At 42.4% G+C, this 16628-nt stretch overlaps 1 protein-coding gene across 2 annotated transcripts in view; it reads left to right on the forward strand.

The window, feature by feature from the left end:
- Nucleotides 1-5645, forward strand: part of RGMB (repulsive guidance molecule BMP co-receptor b) — a 121823-nt gene extending 116178 nt beyond the window's left edge. For both annotated transcript variants that reach the window (XM_040342693.1, XM_040342703.1), the window contains one exon: nt 4824-5645. In XM_040342693.1, the coding sequence (XP_040198627.1) occupies nt 4824-5489 (666 nt within the window). In that variant the 3' untranslated portion in view covers nt 5490-5645. The remainder of the gene's footprint in view (nt 1-4823) is intronic.
- The last annotated feature ends 10983 nt before the right edge of the window (nt 5646-16628 follow it).

Here is a 16628-nt window from a genome sequence, read left to right on the forward strand (position 1 = left end):
AATGACATATTGGTGGTGGGGGTGGTCGTGCCAAATTCCTGAACGTCTAATCTACAAGGACACAAGACAAGTTAGGTGTTTTAGCTGAAGATGAGCTAATTGTCTCCCACTGGCTCATCAATGTGAGGATGTATAATATAATACAATCTATAGACCATGCATTGCTAAGAACCTGTAGAATCTTGTATACGTGTCATGAGCGTTCCACTAAATCAATGGCAGCAACTACCAGCTAGAACTGTACAGACTTATCTCAAAAGCCTATGAGATGGGTTTATTCATCCGATATAGACAACAGACAGCTAACCCTAGTTATCCCTGCAGGTGAGTTGTTGTGTCTCTTGGTGGCCCATTTTTTTCCCCCACAAACAGTGCTTTATTTTGGTGGTATTGGATCACATCTGTGGTTTTTATTTTTTGCGCTATAAACAAAAAAAGGACGACAATTGATTTGTTTGCACAAATGTTATGGCGTCTACAAAATAGGGGTTATATTTATGTTTTTTTTTTATTTTTTTTACTTGTAATGGCGGTGATCAGCAATTTTTAGCAGGATTGCGCCAGACAGATCGGACACCTAGCTGATCCCTTTGACACTTTTTTTGGAACCAGTGACATTATTGCAGTGATCTGTGCTAAAAAATATGCACTGTAACTGTATAAATGACACTGGCAGGCAAGGGGTTAACATTAAAGGGGTAAGTGTATTCCCTAATTGTTCTTTCTTACTATAGGGAGGATGGACTCGCTGCATGGACACTGATCTGTGTTTCTGATTAGCAGGAACACTAGATATTAAGTGTCCATGCCTGACAGAACGTGGTCTGCTTGTTTACATAAGCAGACTGCCAACCTGTCTCTTTGGGGAGCAATTGCGAGTTACCCACGGACATCATGTCTACGTGGCCTGCTGATTGGCTCCCTCTGTGACCAATCAGTACGCGATCGCACCTCCGGTAGCGTGCGCGTGCCCCCCAGTGACTATTGCTCAAAATCACGTATAGGTACGTGATTTTGTGCAATAGAGCCGCCTTTCCACAGTATATGTACGGCCGGCGGTCGGATAGTGGTTAAAGGATAAGTTCACCTTTTTGTTCACCTTTTTTTCTTTTTCTAAATTCCAGCTCCACTATGTACCAGTTTAGCAATAATGTACATCTTTTGCAAAAATCCGCTTTCCATTTATTCTACACACACTTGCCTCACTGTCCTCCATTACTTCTGCCTCACTTCCTAGTCAGACTTTAGGTCCTCACACAGGAAGGAGTTGACCAGCTGATCTCATTAGCACACACTCTGCATCATCTACCCTCAGCTGGGTCAACTCCTGTGTCATGAACTAAAGTCTGTCCAGGAAGTAAGGCAAAAGTAATGGAGAAGTGTTTTTAAACAGCCTTGTGGACAGTGAGGTAAGTGTGTGGAATGAATGGAATGCTGTTTTTGTGAAAGTACATTAATGCTATATTGGTACTTGAAATAATAAATAAAAAAGGGGTCAACATAGCCTTTAAGGAGTCATGCTGTTTTCACCCAAGAACTACACATCATTTTAATTGGATTCAGTTGGAGATATGTGTAAACCCTGCCTGGGTTAAAGTTATATGTTCTAATGCGTGCATGAGCCCGGTCGCGCTGGGCTCTCTAAGATGGTGGGGTGGCTGCCTCTTTACGCGAAATGTTTTCTGGAACAAAATGACACTTTTGTTGAAACCACCAGCCAGCAGCGTACGCTCATCCACAGTGATTGCTTCCCATTCGGAGAAGTTGTTTAATATTAGGCAATTGCAAATTTTATTTTTAAGTATTATAAGCGCCCGAGTTGAAACATGAGTCCTGCAGTTTTCCATCAAGGTGGATTTCAGTAGGAGAAGTCAGAGACTTTTATGAGTCACGGCTGTCAAGTAGACAAATTGCTTAGCTTTGTGAGAAGAGTTGATGCTGTAATTTACAGTGCTAATGTTATGATTGCGGGTTGCCTAAGGTACCTATTAAATGAAGAGACCTGTCATTTGTCTCTCATTATTACTGCTTCTGCAAGTTCTCTTCACTCTCACAGGTGTTGAGTAAACTTGAGGAAGATGTTGCCGTTCTTGTTTGTGTCTTGTAAACTGCTGTCCTAATCATAAAAGAATCAAATCCATTTGGATATGATCGTGTACTTTTCGTGGTTATTTAAAGCCTAACGCTCACATTTACCATTTCAAGGCCGTGAAAACCTAAATGACCTGCCCTGAAATTGTCAAGGTCGAAAATATTTATCTGTTCTGAAATCGTCAAATAAAATTATCTATACCTTGGTGATCCATTGCATCTTATTTTTTAGCCTTTTAAAGCACGTTTTATACTAGTTATAAACTAGGGATGTACCGATACTAGTATCGGTACCAATACCGAGCATTTCCCCGAGTACTTGTACTCGAGGGAAATGCTCTGATGCCTCACCCGATACCTGGGCAGGCAAGGGAGTTGCAAGTCTTCTCCCCCTGTGCTGTCTTACCCCCGTGCTCCGTGCCCATCTTTCCCCCATACTCGTGTTCTCTCCCCCCGCTCCGTGCCGGTCTTCTCTCCCCCCGCTCCGTGCCGGTCTTCTCTCCCCCCGCTCCGTGCCGGTCTTCTCTCCCCCCGCTCCGTGCCGGTCTTCTCTCCCCCCGCTCCGTGCCGGTCTTCTCTTCCCCCGCTCCGTGCCGGTCTTCTCTTCCCCCCGCTCCGTGCCGGTCTTCTCTCCCCCCGCTCCGTGCCTGTCTTCTCTCCCCCCTTAATCTGTCAGGATGGAGAGCGGAGGTAGGAGCCGCTTAACCCGGCTCCTACCTTTTCAGAATGAACAGAGTCAGTGATCACTGACTCTGTCCATTCATATAACTGAGCATCGTAACCTGTGTTTACGATGCTTCAGTTTATGAATGGAGAGGAGCTTCCCTCTATTCATTTCAGCTGAGGCTGCAGAGAAAGGGACTGGGGAATCTGTGTCCTTAGTCCCTTTCTCTGTCTTAAAGGGGAGATGTCAGAGGTCTGTTAAGACCCCTGATATCTCTCCAAAGACCCCCAACAGGGCTGATTAAAAAAATAAAAATAAAATTGCAATGAATAATATTTTTTTTTTTAAAAACACACTGACAATCCACTCCCCCCCCCCCCCCCCCCTAAAAAAAAACAAAAAAACACTGTAAAAAAAAAAATACTGTCACATGACATTAAAAAAAAAAAAAAGAGTATCAGTATCGGCGAGTACTTGGGGAAAAAAAGTATCCGTACTTGTTCTTGGTCTCAAAAAAGTGGTATCGGGACAACCCTATTATAAACATAATACATTTCTCAGCAATTTATATTTTTTTAGCTGTCAATATTTAGGGTGTTCGATCAATTAAGTAATATAACCAAAAAAATTGTCAACACGCAATTAAAAATGACCAACTTGTGAGCCCCTGTGCTTTTTGTAGATTTTCTCTCTTGTGTCTGATGAGAAATGATTTAAATCTGCTTGTCAGGAGCGACTGTGAACCATTATCTATAGCAGTGTTTCCCAAACCTCTCCTTGGCACTTCTAAACTTGTGTAAGGGCGTAAATCCCTGGAATGTGGCTTTATGATAACACAAACACTGCAAATACCCACCTACAGCCATTTGTTACATTTACTGACTCTTACAAGGCAGAATTACACCCACAGTTTGTTGCATGCTTTATTTTTCAGAGGTGTTTGACAGGCAAGGAAGAGGTTATATGTCACCTTCTCACCACCTTTTTTAACCCTCAAAATGTGGACCCAAATTGCTGCAAGTGCATGCATCACTTCAATGGGTCGTGTTTGACGGCAATACTGTCCTCCAAACACGATAGGAGGAATCCTCTTTGCAGGATGTGTATATTCCCCATCTGGCTGCCTTTGCAACTTAAAGTAGAACTATAGGCAAACCCTTTTCTTTAATTTTGGATAGAGTAAGAACCCCTGTAAGATTTATTTTTGCCATCCTTGTCCCATTGGGGAAATATCCATTCACTTCCTGTCCCATAGCCAAAACAGGAAGTGAGTGGAAATTGTTGCAAATTAAGGGAATCTCTTAGACCCGGTTCACACTGGGGCGACTCGTCAGGCGACACAGCCGCCTGACAAGTCGCGTCCCATTGTAGTGAATGGAACCGTTCTAATAGGTGCGACGCAAGTCGCTCCGACTTAGAAAAAGGTTCCTGTACTACTTTGGGGGCGATTCGGCGCGACTTGCATTGACTTCAATACTGAAGTTATTTGCCTCTCAAGACGCCTTGAGATCGCCTTGCCGAGTCGCCCCCAAAGTCGTGTCGCCTGTGTGTGAACCGGCTCTTACAAGCAAATGTAAATGAGCCCTTAATGAAAATGGTAAACGGGACAAAGACTGCAATAAAAACTGACAGGTGTAATCCACCCCCTATCCAAAACAAAAAAAAAAAGTTTTGCCTTTTTTAGTTATACTTTATGGGTAGAAGGGCAAAAATTCAGGTCAACCACCTGCTGGCTCGTTAGAAGAGAACCGTTTACTGGCTGTCATGCCAGTTCACTGTCTTCGGTGCATTCTGTGTTCCTGACCCAGAACAAGTGTATGGATCAGGAGTTTGACTTCACTCTAGTCAGCCCAATCTAGTAGAAGGAAGGCAAAGAGTCAACAAACATCTTTCAGTTGACCGCAGTAAAAAATGTTGAATAAACTTGGTTGCCAGATGTTTTTAGGCATGTATTGCTTCTTGGATCCTGAATTTTAATAATGTCTATTTTTTGTGGGGTTGATATATTTGCAACTTTTATTATATTGTTGTAACATACCATTTACTTTTTCTTTTTATTCTCTTTTAGATTACTATAATATTTAAATCCTTTCCCGATTGCACCGACCAGAAAGTTTACCAGGCTGTGACTGATGACCTGCCGGCAGCTTTTGTTGACGGCACAATTAGTGGAGGAGATGGAGACTCTAAAACCTTGCGGATTACAGAAAAAGTCAGTGGAAAGCATGTGGAAATACATGCCAGGTACATCGGAACAACTGTCATTGTACGACAACATGGAAACTACCTAACTTTGGCAATTCGCATGCCGGAAGAATTGGCAATGGCTTACGAGGAGAGCCAAGACTTGCAGCTGTGTATGAATGGCTGCCCATCTAGTGAACGCATTGATGAAGGTGGGCACCTGCGTTTTCCGGAGACCGTTAATACTCCACCCAGCCCATCGCCTAGTCAGGCTCGATCGGCATACACACTGGAAAGTGCAATTGCCAAATGTCTTGAAAAGTTCCAGGTCCGACACATCTACTTCCATTCTTGTGTCTTTGACCTGTTGACAACGGGTGACGCAAACTTCACTGCTGCAGCTTACAGTGCTTGGGAGGACGTGGAAAGTCTACACCCCAGGAAGGAGCTATGGCAAATTTTCCCAAACAGTGGAAATGGGAGCAAGACACAAGCTTTGCCCGCCGTCGTTCTTGGGATTGTGTGCTTGGTCCTTGTCGCTTTTTTGTAGGAGGGTTTCTTGTGTAAAAACGAAAAAATGTAAAATATATATTGTTATAATATATTGATCAAGGATAACAGCGTATATGTATATACCGTGTATATGAAGGGATGTTCGTCTTGGGATGCCCATGAGATTGTAAATATTGTCATTGTTTATACTTAATTTGGATGTAGTATTAAGTTTTTAATTTGTCTTATTTTTTTTTTTCTTGTGAAATGTTTTGTATGTTCCATTGCTGGAACCTTTTAGAAAGCACTTTATTTTTTTATAATATATTTATGTGTCTCTACCAGTGAGAAAATGTGTGTGATAGCACACAGACTAAGCTCTGCTTATGTATTGTGTTGAAACCTAAGAGTTTTTTTTTTCCCCCAATATCGTGTCAGTTGCCAGGATAGGTACGTAGTGGCAATAGATTTGCCATGATAGATCAAGGAATAGGCTTTCTTTCTGAGGCTTATTCACAGGAATTAATGTGAACAACTTTCTTATGTCTTCTGAATGGACCACTTAAGAGCAATAGAGAGGAATAAACAAAGGTCTTACAATGCCCATTACATAGATAATTTTCAGTTCACTGTATCAAAGTGTAGATCTTCTGTTCACACATCTGTATGTGGGGCAGCCTTTCAAGCCATGTTATTGGCTGTAGAGCATCAAAAGAAAAATATAGATATTTACAATATAAGTATGGGATGTGGTGTTATGAATCCTATGTATTCCTGGATTTAGAAAACTATCGTAAAGCCCAACTCCAGCCAAAATGTTTTTCATTGGGTTGAGTGGGGAAGGGTCGAAGCTTGGGTCTGTCACTGCTGGGAAAATCCCCCCTCATCTCCTGTCATGACATACGCAAGGCCGATCCGCCCTATAGGCTCACTATGCAAGCCGATTAGCGCCCCGCAAAGCTGCGGAGGGCCCCCCAAATTACTAGAGGCCCCGCCTGGTGAGAAGTCATTTTCGGCTCCTCACCCTGCTTCTCAACTCGCTGGCTGCATGGGAGAAAAGGTAAGAAGTCAGCACCCCCCCGCTTCTAACTTTAATGTAAGATGTAATTTCCGACAGCAAAACACACCCTCCCCCCCGCTTCCCAACTTTAATCATTCTTTAATGTCACTGTCGGCAGCGCGCCCCCCCCCCCCCCTTGCTTTTCAACTTTATTGTGACATGTCATTTTGCTTAGGGCCCCAGGGAGGTCAGAATCGGCACTGACCATACATGATGAAAATGCAAATGCTCTCCATTTTGGGACACAAACGATGCCTTCTTTTCAGCATGACTACCGCAACCCCCTCATTCCTTGCACAGGCATCACAGGAAAAGGAAGTGAGGGATAGAGATATATACCGTAGATGGAAATACAACCTGACCGATATTTTAACTCTTCCCCACTATATTAAAAACGGCAATAATTAGGAGGTTTTAAGTGCATTTCCACATTTTCTGGGAAATGAAAAATAACCCTACCTGCCAGTCAAGCATATACATTGCAAGGAATGTGGCCAATTTTCTACCTGCTGCCATTTCAGTTGGAGCTCCCACACCGATTTCACTCAGCTTCATACTTCCTCCAGTCACTTTCCAGGTGCTGCGTGGGAATGTCTTTCTGTTCTAGTCACACGATCAGTCCCCATCGAAGGAACTTGCCCAAGTTTCCACGTTTACTAATTTTAGGTCATCATAGCTCAGTGTTTCTCAACTCCAGTCCTCAAGGCGCACCAACAGGTCATGTTTTCAGGATTTCCCTCAGATGAAATGGCTGTGGTAATTACTAAGGCAGTGAAACTGATTAAATCCCCTGTGCAAAATAATGGAAAGCCTGAAAACATGACCTGTTGGGGCGCCTTGAGGACTGGAGTTGAGAAACACTGTCATAGCTAAATGCATGGTAAACAAGAAGTAATCTTTATTCACGCCAAGTTATGAGCAAATTATATATGATTTTTTTTAACAGTAAGCATTTACAGAATATTTGCAAAGCTATTAGCAGCTTGATTGAAATCTTTTAAGGTGGAACATTAACATGCTTCCGCAGTCCTCCCCCCTGATACCCCCCCTTCTCTGCGACCATGGACTGGGGATCTTCTCCCTGCACCCTCTGTCACAATTTGAAAAGCGCACCGCCATGTGGAGCTCTGCCCACATTCATTCATTGATTCATTCATTGAGTGACTACAGCTGACGACTTGTAGTTCTCGGTGAACTGCAAGGGTGCTGGCGAGGAATCTCGTAGTCCATTGAGCTTTCTGGACTGAAGTAGCTGCTTTCTAAGGTACATGCAGAAAGCTGCACTGACAGTTTGCAGTGGTTATTTGCGGGTGCAATGCTTTACAGGCTCCAACGAAACAAAATTGTAACTTCACATTTTTTACCTGCAAAAAAAGTCCTTTTTTTTTTTATAATGGTGAAATGTATCCTTTAAACGGAGATCTGAATTGCAGTGCTGTCCTTTAAATATGCTGCTAACAGGCTTCTGCAGACATTCAAAAAGCTTCAAGTTGTGCACAAGCTTACAGGTGCTTTCGAACGTCGGCTAATATGTTTAAAGTGACAGCACTAACATTATGATCTGTATTTGACTTTCCCAAACTAAAAACAGAAATGGTGCTTTTCAAAAAAAATGGCAATGCTTTGTAGAAGATTGCTGTACACACTTTTCATATACAAGCTGAACCTTGTACATAATAGGCCAAATGGGGGAGAACTCCCCAAAGCACAGTACCTCACTGTTAGGAAAGTATGTGTTTTCTGTGGATTACACTTCTCACAGGTCTGTGGTGCCCTTTGCTGGATACCCTGCAGTGAATCTTGCCTCTTCCTACAATTCACCCATTTTCAGCAGGTTTTCTGGCCCCATTACTACTAAATGGTTGCAGCCAATACCATGTAAATCTAAGGAGCAGACTGCTTCAATGCAAAAAAATCTGAGCTGCTGGAGCAGGACAGCTTGAAGTCTTCATTGGGTGCTGGAAGGTTGAATTGGTCAATTTCCATCTTTGCTGGTCTAGTGCCAAAGTAGAGGGAGACAGATCTCCGCTCTTGAGTTCCTTGATACGTTGACGGCGGGTGATTCAACTTGCTTACATATACACAAACGTGTTACTTTGGGGTGGTCTTTGGTAGCACTAAATAACTAATTGAAATTACTTGGTTACTTAAACTTCATGCTGCAGTCTTCTTTCTAGTAGGTATTAAACTTTGTGGTGGAAAAACTATTGCAAGATTCAAGAAACCAGTTCCATTGGCAGCTTCAGAAAAGGCTCAAAAAACCTATGCACTTGCTATAGTTATTTAAGGAGCCTTTGATGCCTGGCCTCTGAATTGCTTATTTTTGTCAAGCCCATGGAGGTGTATGTAAACCGCCTCATGGCCACATGTTCTAGAAATCAATCAAACCAGGACTGGCACAAAAGGTTATTTTTATTGGGTGTGCTTAATTCCCACTTAGTGTGCTGTAGCACCTTGGGTTGGGGTATGTATGTATGGATTGAATCACCCTGCTGCTTATTTTAGGACTCCAGCCTCAAAATTTTTGTTGCAGTCTGCTACCTTTACAAATACTTTAACTTCTCTTGTGGGGACTTCCCAATCATGTTTGCTGTTATAGATAATACATTGGGGTAGTGCCATACCAGCATTTGGCTTTGAAGTGACCATGGAAGTTTGGTGAAAATAGGAATTCTTCTGATTTATGATTTCTTCCTGATATAGCCCAGAGATATATTATAAGGTACTGAGTAAATTGGCTGACCAGGTTTGAAGCTGACCTTCAAATAAACCGTGGTCCCTTAAATAACAATGTAGGGGCCCTTTCACGTGGGTGGACTGATCGGGTCTGCCTGTCAGTTTTTCAAGCGGATCTGATCGGACCCTCCAGTCTCCTGTGGAGTGGCAGGTGTCAACAGACATGTGTCCATTGACACCTGCCGACATCCATTCCGATTCTCTCCCTCAAAAACCACTCGTCTGGAAGATCGGATAGTAGTTTTGTGTAAACAGGCAGTCTGTTTACATCCAACCTCCCATAGAGGACACACCCATGCATAAGCAGTGTGGACACAGACCAGCCATTTGCTTGCTCAACGGGGGATCGGTGGACAGATTTCCCACTGAGCAGGCAGACTCTAACGGAGCTTGCCCTGTTTGGAAAGGGGTCGTAGTCTTCAGATCATGATTTGTACATCTTGTATGTCCTCGCCTTATTCATTTATGTCTTACTTGCAATCAGATGCCATGATTGTGTTTTTCTTGACAGATGCAGTAACGGTGAAGGGGACAATCTTAAAATAAACTCAGCTGTTTACCGCTGTCTGTGGCCATTGATCAGCTAACAAATCAAAGTTTGCCTGTCACTCATTTGTCTTGAAATTCTGCCCAACTCTCATTTCCTTTGATATGATCAAGAAAAGCCAATTGCTACTCTGTGCTTTTGCACGCGAATACTCACATTTATTGACCTTATCTCACCAATGACGGTTACATGTGATGCAGCAATATGATTTTTAACTTGTACATTGATTTTGTCATATTGGCTGTCCCTCAGATCCTGGCTCCCGGAGACACGCTCCTATTATTTCCTTCCTTCTGGTCAGATGTTATCTTTTAAACATGTTGCCAAAATACATAATCTTGTCTTTGCAGAATCACTTAATCGTTTCTCTCTAGTTTGCTGATAGTGGGGCTCGTAAAGTTACAATTGTATATGTATTTTCTCAAACTGGACCCGTGTCTCACATTTAAACACATACACACATCTTTTAGGGATTCACTTGTAGAAGGAACAGCTTCAACCCTTCCATAGCATTGGTAATCTTGACTGCCATGATGTGTGCTAGTTCAAGTATAATCAAACTACTATGTGTCCCGGGGATTGGAGAATGATTTCTGCCATGGAAAGCTCCAAGGTAATGGTCATTATAGTCCTTTTAGTCAAACTACCAATCATGAACTTGGCAAGAATCAACAGTTCCCACGTGCCGATTTAACACAATGTACCTCATACCTCTCTAACATCATTGTTACTTTGCTGATTATGGTGCATTCTTAGAAATGATTGTTTCAGAACACAAAGGTTGTCTCGTTAGTATATAGGCAAGCACACATAGAATAAAAAAAACTTCCACACAACTCTATCAAGAATGCAAATTATTGTATGTTTTGTTACTGTGAATGAAACCTAAACCTCTTTTTCAAGCTAAATACATTTTGTTAGGATAATAGGTTTTTGTGTTGCTTTAAATAGACGTTATTTCATGGATTCCGGTTCTCTTTAGTAAGAGATTGGAGAGGGGGGAGTACTGACCAGTAGATCAATTTTGTGACCAGAAAAAATAAATCCACCTTTTGTGAAGCTTCAAGGGTTCAGATTTACCTACAGTGGACCTTCTCCCATGCTATCTATAGACTAGTCATTTTTTCAACCAATAAATTGGCCATTTGTGCACATTTCAGAGTAGGTCTTCCAATATGTGGGAAACAACTTTCCTGGATTTAATCTGTCTATGAAATGGCAAACCTCTCAGTAAAGGTAAGCAGAAAAAAGCATAAATCACAGATGGCAAAAGCCCATTTATTGAAGTGACTATATTTTTCCTTGTTATCTGAGGAAAAACCTTTTTGCAGTGCTTTTTTATTACATAATATGTATTTACAACCAGTGACCGCACCACCTAGTGCATATGCAAGCAGCACTAAAAGCTGTTGCTCTTTAGAGGCAAAGGACACCCAAAACTGATATTTGGCTTATGGGCAAGAATTTTGGTGTACGAAAATGTGACCCAACTTATTTATGTTGTGAACTTCCCAAGATTTCCTTGTTGGAGTTCCTGGCTCTTTCATCATTTCTTTGCTGTTAAATATTTCTTCTCTTATCATTACTCCTTGTAGTAGTTAAAGGGCAATTTAAATAGTAGGGCCTGGCAAGTCCAGTCCAGAGATCTCATCTAAGGAAGACCCAGGTGATCTTACTCACTGAATAATGATTAAGTCCACCACTGCCCAGCTTTAATTCAAATATCAGTTTTATGTAGATGGACCCTTTAGGAAGAGCAGTTCTAAACGTAGGTTTGTGTTCTAGCTATAGCCGAGAGTAAATGCACGGACGTGTCCAGAAAGAAAACTTTTAAGTATTAGTTGTACGTCTTTCTTGTAGTTTAGCACTTCTTCGTTTTTCCGCTCTTGGCCCAGCTCTGGGAATTGAGAAAATGTTATTTGCACATGTTCTTGCAGGCTGTTGTGGCTAAGAGAGCTTTAGATGAAGCCAAACATAAGGATAGTTAAAACTTGGCGAGTACCCTCGGGGGAGAGCTAAAACTTTTGAGAGGATGTGCACAAAATGGCCTCCTCCTGTCGTGCTTGGATAAGCCCCATGATGTCTTTGCAGAAACTTTTAGATGTGGTTCATAGTTATGCCAATAAGTATCTGTTTGTGTAAAAGTGACTGTGCATTGTGTAAATAGTTTAACTTATTATGCTACAAGAATAAAGTTGATTACCCTAAGGTAAAACGGCTCATGTGTGGTGTTCTAGTGATTTTCTGTGTTGTCTTGTTAAAAAGTGAACAATGAAGAAAAATGGATAGCTGGTGGGGGTTAACTAGTTGGATTCTGCAAAAGACGTTTGAGGTATTGGGGGGGAGATTCTAAATATGAAAGCTTATAATGTGAGGAGGGGGTTAACTAACCAGCCTGGGTTCTACATAAAAAATGGGAGATATGAATCTGGAGTTTGCTGACCAGAATGGGTTCTACATAAGAGATGGACGGTAAGGATTGGGAGTTAGCTGACCAGAATTGGTCCTACGTAAGAGATTGGAGGTCAGGAGGGGCGGGGTGTTTATTGACCAGAATGGATTCCACATTAAAAAAGTTGGGTATGAGTGGGGTTAGCTGATTCCAAACGACTCTATAAGGCCCCGTACACGCGGTCTGACAAAACCGATGAGAATGGTCCGACGGACCGTTTTCATCGGTTCACCGCTGAAGTGGCCTGAGGTCTGATGTGTGTACACACCATCAGTTCAAAATCCGATCGGGTCAGAACGCGGTGACGTAAAACACACGGCGTGCTGAAAAAAACGAAGTTCAATGCTTCCAAGCATGCGTCGACTTGATTCTGAGCATGCGCAGGTTTTGAACCGATGCTTTTCTGTACTAACCATCGGTTTGGTCCGATGGGGCATCGGTCCATCGGTTCGGTTTTGAAGCATGTTTTAAAATTTTGAACCGAACGAAAACAGACCGATAGCCTATACACACGGTTGGTTTGGTCCAATGAAAATTAACTTCGGTTCATTCTCATCGGACCAAACCGACCGTGTGTACGGGGCCTAAGAGTTGTGAGGTATGAGGAAGGGGAGGTAGCTTAGCTTACAATGTAAGTGGTGTGTAAGGTATGGCATAAGGGTTCTACATAAAAGGTGTTTGATGTGGGTTATCTGATCAGGATGGGTTGTACATAAGAGGTGTAAGGTGGGTATCTGCTAATCAGAATTGGTACTATATATAAGTTGCATAAGAGGTGTGAGGTATGGGTGGGGTTTAACAAGTTCTGCTAAATTGTTGCGCACCTTGCAGATATGACTGCAGATGACTCACATCTTCGCTATGCTTGGTAATTGTAACCATGTGCGTGCTTGATAGTCATACATCTCCTCATTCTTTTACTATTAACTACATGGCTTTAAAGGAGAACTCCACTAAACCTTTTGTTCCTAAAGATGCAATTAATGAATGTAATTAAAAAAAAAATACATGTTTTTGTAAATCCCCAGCCTCCCATCAAGTCTGTTTTTTCCGGTAGCTAACTTTTACTTTATGGTTGGTGAACTTTTTTTTTAACAGAATACCTGCTCTGAGATTAATTTTATATTTTTACCTTTTACATAAAATCCTTTTTTGGATGTTCATTGCAGGACACCGCACTGTGGAGAGTCTATGTCAGTGATGGCGAACCTTGGCACCCCAGATGTTTTGGAACTACGTTTTCCCATGATGCTCGTACACTCTGCAAAGGGGCAGAAGAACTCATGGTATAGAGTCTATACCATGAGTTCTGCTGCCCCTCTGCAGAGTGCATGAGCATCATGGGAAATGTAGTTCCAAAACATCTGGGGTGCCAAGGTTCACCATCACTGGTCTATACCATGAGTTCTGCTGCCCCCATGGTATAGACCAGCATTTCTCAACTGGGGTGCAGTGGCAGATGGATAAAAGCTGATTGGAGGAGTTCTGTGTTAACTCCTGTATATAAACAAGAGGGAGAGCGCACAGCCTGCACCTCCTCCCAGCTCTCTTCTCTGCTGCCATCTGTACTCCTGTAAGCGACCCGAAAAACTGTATGGGCTGCCCATCCGCTTCTTACCAAATCATGACGCACAGCTTTCTGGTTGGTACAATAGGAGTACAGATGGCAGCACAGAGCCTCCTCTGTGAGGGGAGAGGTGTGGGCTGTGTTTTCTCCCTCCTGTCTATATAAAGGAGTTAACACAGAGCTGATCGGGACTGTACATGTTCTATTACCGCCCACCAATCTTATGTCCTGGCAGCAAAAATTTTAAGGGACAGTAATGAAACCATTTACAAGTCCCGATCTCTAAGAGTTCTGTATTATCTCCTGTATACAGACAGGACATAGCCTGCACCTCCTCCGGGCCTCTCTTCCTCTCATAATTTGTGTTAGGGGCGGGGTATTTTAAGGGACAGGAATGGGGTTTTGAGAGGAGTAGTTTTCCAGAACCGCACAAAAATGTGCTGCCTTTTGCAGATGCACGCAGGTGCCATTAATTCCTAATGGCACCCCCACACATCCAGCAAATGCGTGTATGTTTTCATACACTAAAATGCATGGTACTGTAGTGCCAATGTGTTTTGGTGTGGTGTGATTTTTTAAAATCGGGCAGGTGCCTTTTTTGAATGTATCATGTGCATAGAACAGCCCATTAAAAAACTCCATGGGTCGAAACACACAAAAAGCAAATGCGCTTGGACGCACCTGGTGTAAATGAGTCCCTAGACTGGTATGTGCCAAGACTGGGCACAACGCTAAAGGGTGCCTTGACTGGAAAAGGTTGAGAAAAGCTGGCTTAGATTCTAAATTGCTGTGTCACTCCATGCGCAATAGAAAAATGTAACATGCTATTGCTGGGGCTCCTCCAGATAGTGCTATAGTTTCCTGGCTGTAATGGTTAAAACTGACCTGCAGTTGTAGCCACAGTATTTACCTCCATGGTCCTCCAAAATGCATTCCTAGCTATAACACAACGAAGCCAGCGCTTTCAATCACGACTCCGCATGTGGATCAGTAGGAGCCATGGAAAACTTTGAGAAGAAGTATGATCGCAGCAGCAAGTTTTTAATTTTGTAACACTGATATAATGGCGATACCTCACATGTGCGGTTTGAAGGGCGTTTACATATGTGGGCGGGACTTGCATGCACATTCGCTTCTGAGCGTGAGCTACTGGGGACAGGGGCATTTGAATTTTTTTTATATATATTTATTTTTATTTTACTTAATTGTTTTTATTTTTACACTTTTTTTTTTTTATCACTTTTATTCCTATTACAAGGAATGTAAATATTCCTTGTAATAGGAAAAGTGTGTGACAGGTCCTCTTTATGGAGAGAGGCGGGGTCAATAAGACCCCACATTTCTCCTCCAGGCTGGAAAGCATGAGATCGGGGAAAAAAATTCACTGATCTCATGCTTTCAGCCGCGATTGCGACTTTGTTTACTTCTGAGTACCCAGCGTGACATCATAACATCGTGCCCAAGCCTCCGATGGTCATCTCTATGCTCGTCATTCGGCGGTGGCTGATTCGTTCTCCGGGCCCCTGATGGCACGGGAAAGCCTGGAGAAGCACTGGATAGTGATGGGAGGGGGATGTCCCTTCCCGCCACCTATAAGATCGTTCTTGTGGTGTGCAGAATCGCCACCTGAAATGAAAGATATCTCAATGATGGCTGTAGCTGCAGGCATCATTCAGATATCCCCCACTGAAGTCCAGGACGTCATATGACATCCTTCGGTACAGAAGTGGTTAATATAGTAGTAAACTGGCTTAAAAATAAATACTATTCAAGTATGTATTCCTAACTCAAAACCGTATACTCTATTGCTCTCAGCCTCCTCCAAACTTCAAATCATTTTTTTTGCTGCTGTGATCGCACTTCCTGTTATTGGGTGGCCACGTTCATTGTCCATGGTCCCACTGAGATGGTCTAGGGACTATGGGATTTGTAGTGTGCATACACTACAACAAACAGAAGTAAGGAGGGGTTGAGGAGAGAATATTGTATAATTTTAACTATGTTGTTGCAAGATTATTACAATCACCACAAGTCTAGTCACAATTCCTTAATTGGACTGAGATCTGGATGCCAACTTGGCAATTTGAAGACATTAAATCTGAATTCCATGTGTGGCCATTTTTACAGTTATATTGGTACAGTAAGTAAGTATTTATGTGTAATGACGCGTACACACGATCATTTTTCGGCTTGTAAAAAACAACGTTTTTCAACATCTGGAAAAAAAACGTTTTTTTTTCCAACGTTATCATTAAAACGACGTTGCCCACACACGATTGTTTTAAAATAAATGCTCTAACAAAGCGCGGTGACGTACAACACGTACAACGGCACTATAAAGGGTCACTTACCCCTGTCCCTCCTGTCCCTCTCCGGTGCAGCTTTCCTGTTTCCTTGGGCTTATCCGTTTAACTGAGGAGCCTGGGATCCAATCCAGCAGTTGTGACTAATGATCAGGGATGTTGAGGACCAGAACATCCCTGATCATCTCTATGGTCTCGGAGACCGGAAGTGACAAGCATTTTGTCACTTCCGGTTAGGAAGAATGTAAACAAGGCCATTTATTTATTTTTACTAGAAAACCTGGTAATGTGTTGTTTTTTTCTGGAGTCTTACCCTACGTTCACACCTATGCGCTTTTTTGTGCGATTTCCATTTTGCAGAAACACGCTACAGTCCATTTAACATGGTTTCCTATGCTACACACTCAAATCTACGCGTTTTTCAGCCGATGCGTTTTTGGAAAGGGTCAGAAACTTTTTGTTTTCTGCAGCAGGTTACATTTTTTAATACATTTTGCATTTTTTTTTTTTCACTGTACACTGTACATAGCTG

The sequence above is a fragment of the Rana temporaria genome, chromosome 1 (genome assembly GCF_905171775.1).
Source record: "Rana temporaria chromosome 1, aRanTem1.1, whole genome shotgun sequence".
NCBI lineage: Eukaryota > Metazoa > Chordata > Amphibia > Anura > Ranidae > Rana > Rana temporaria.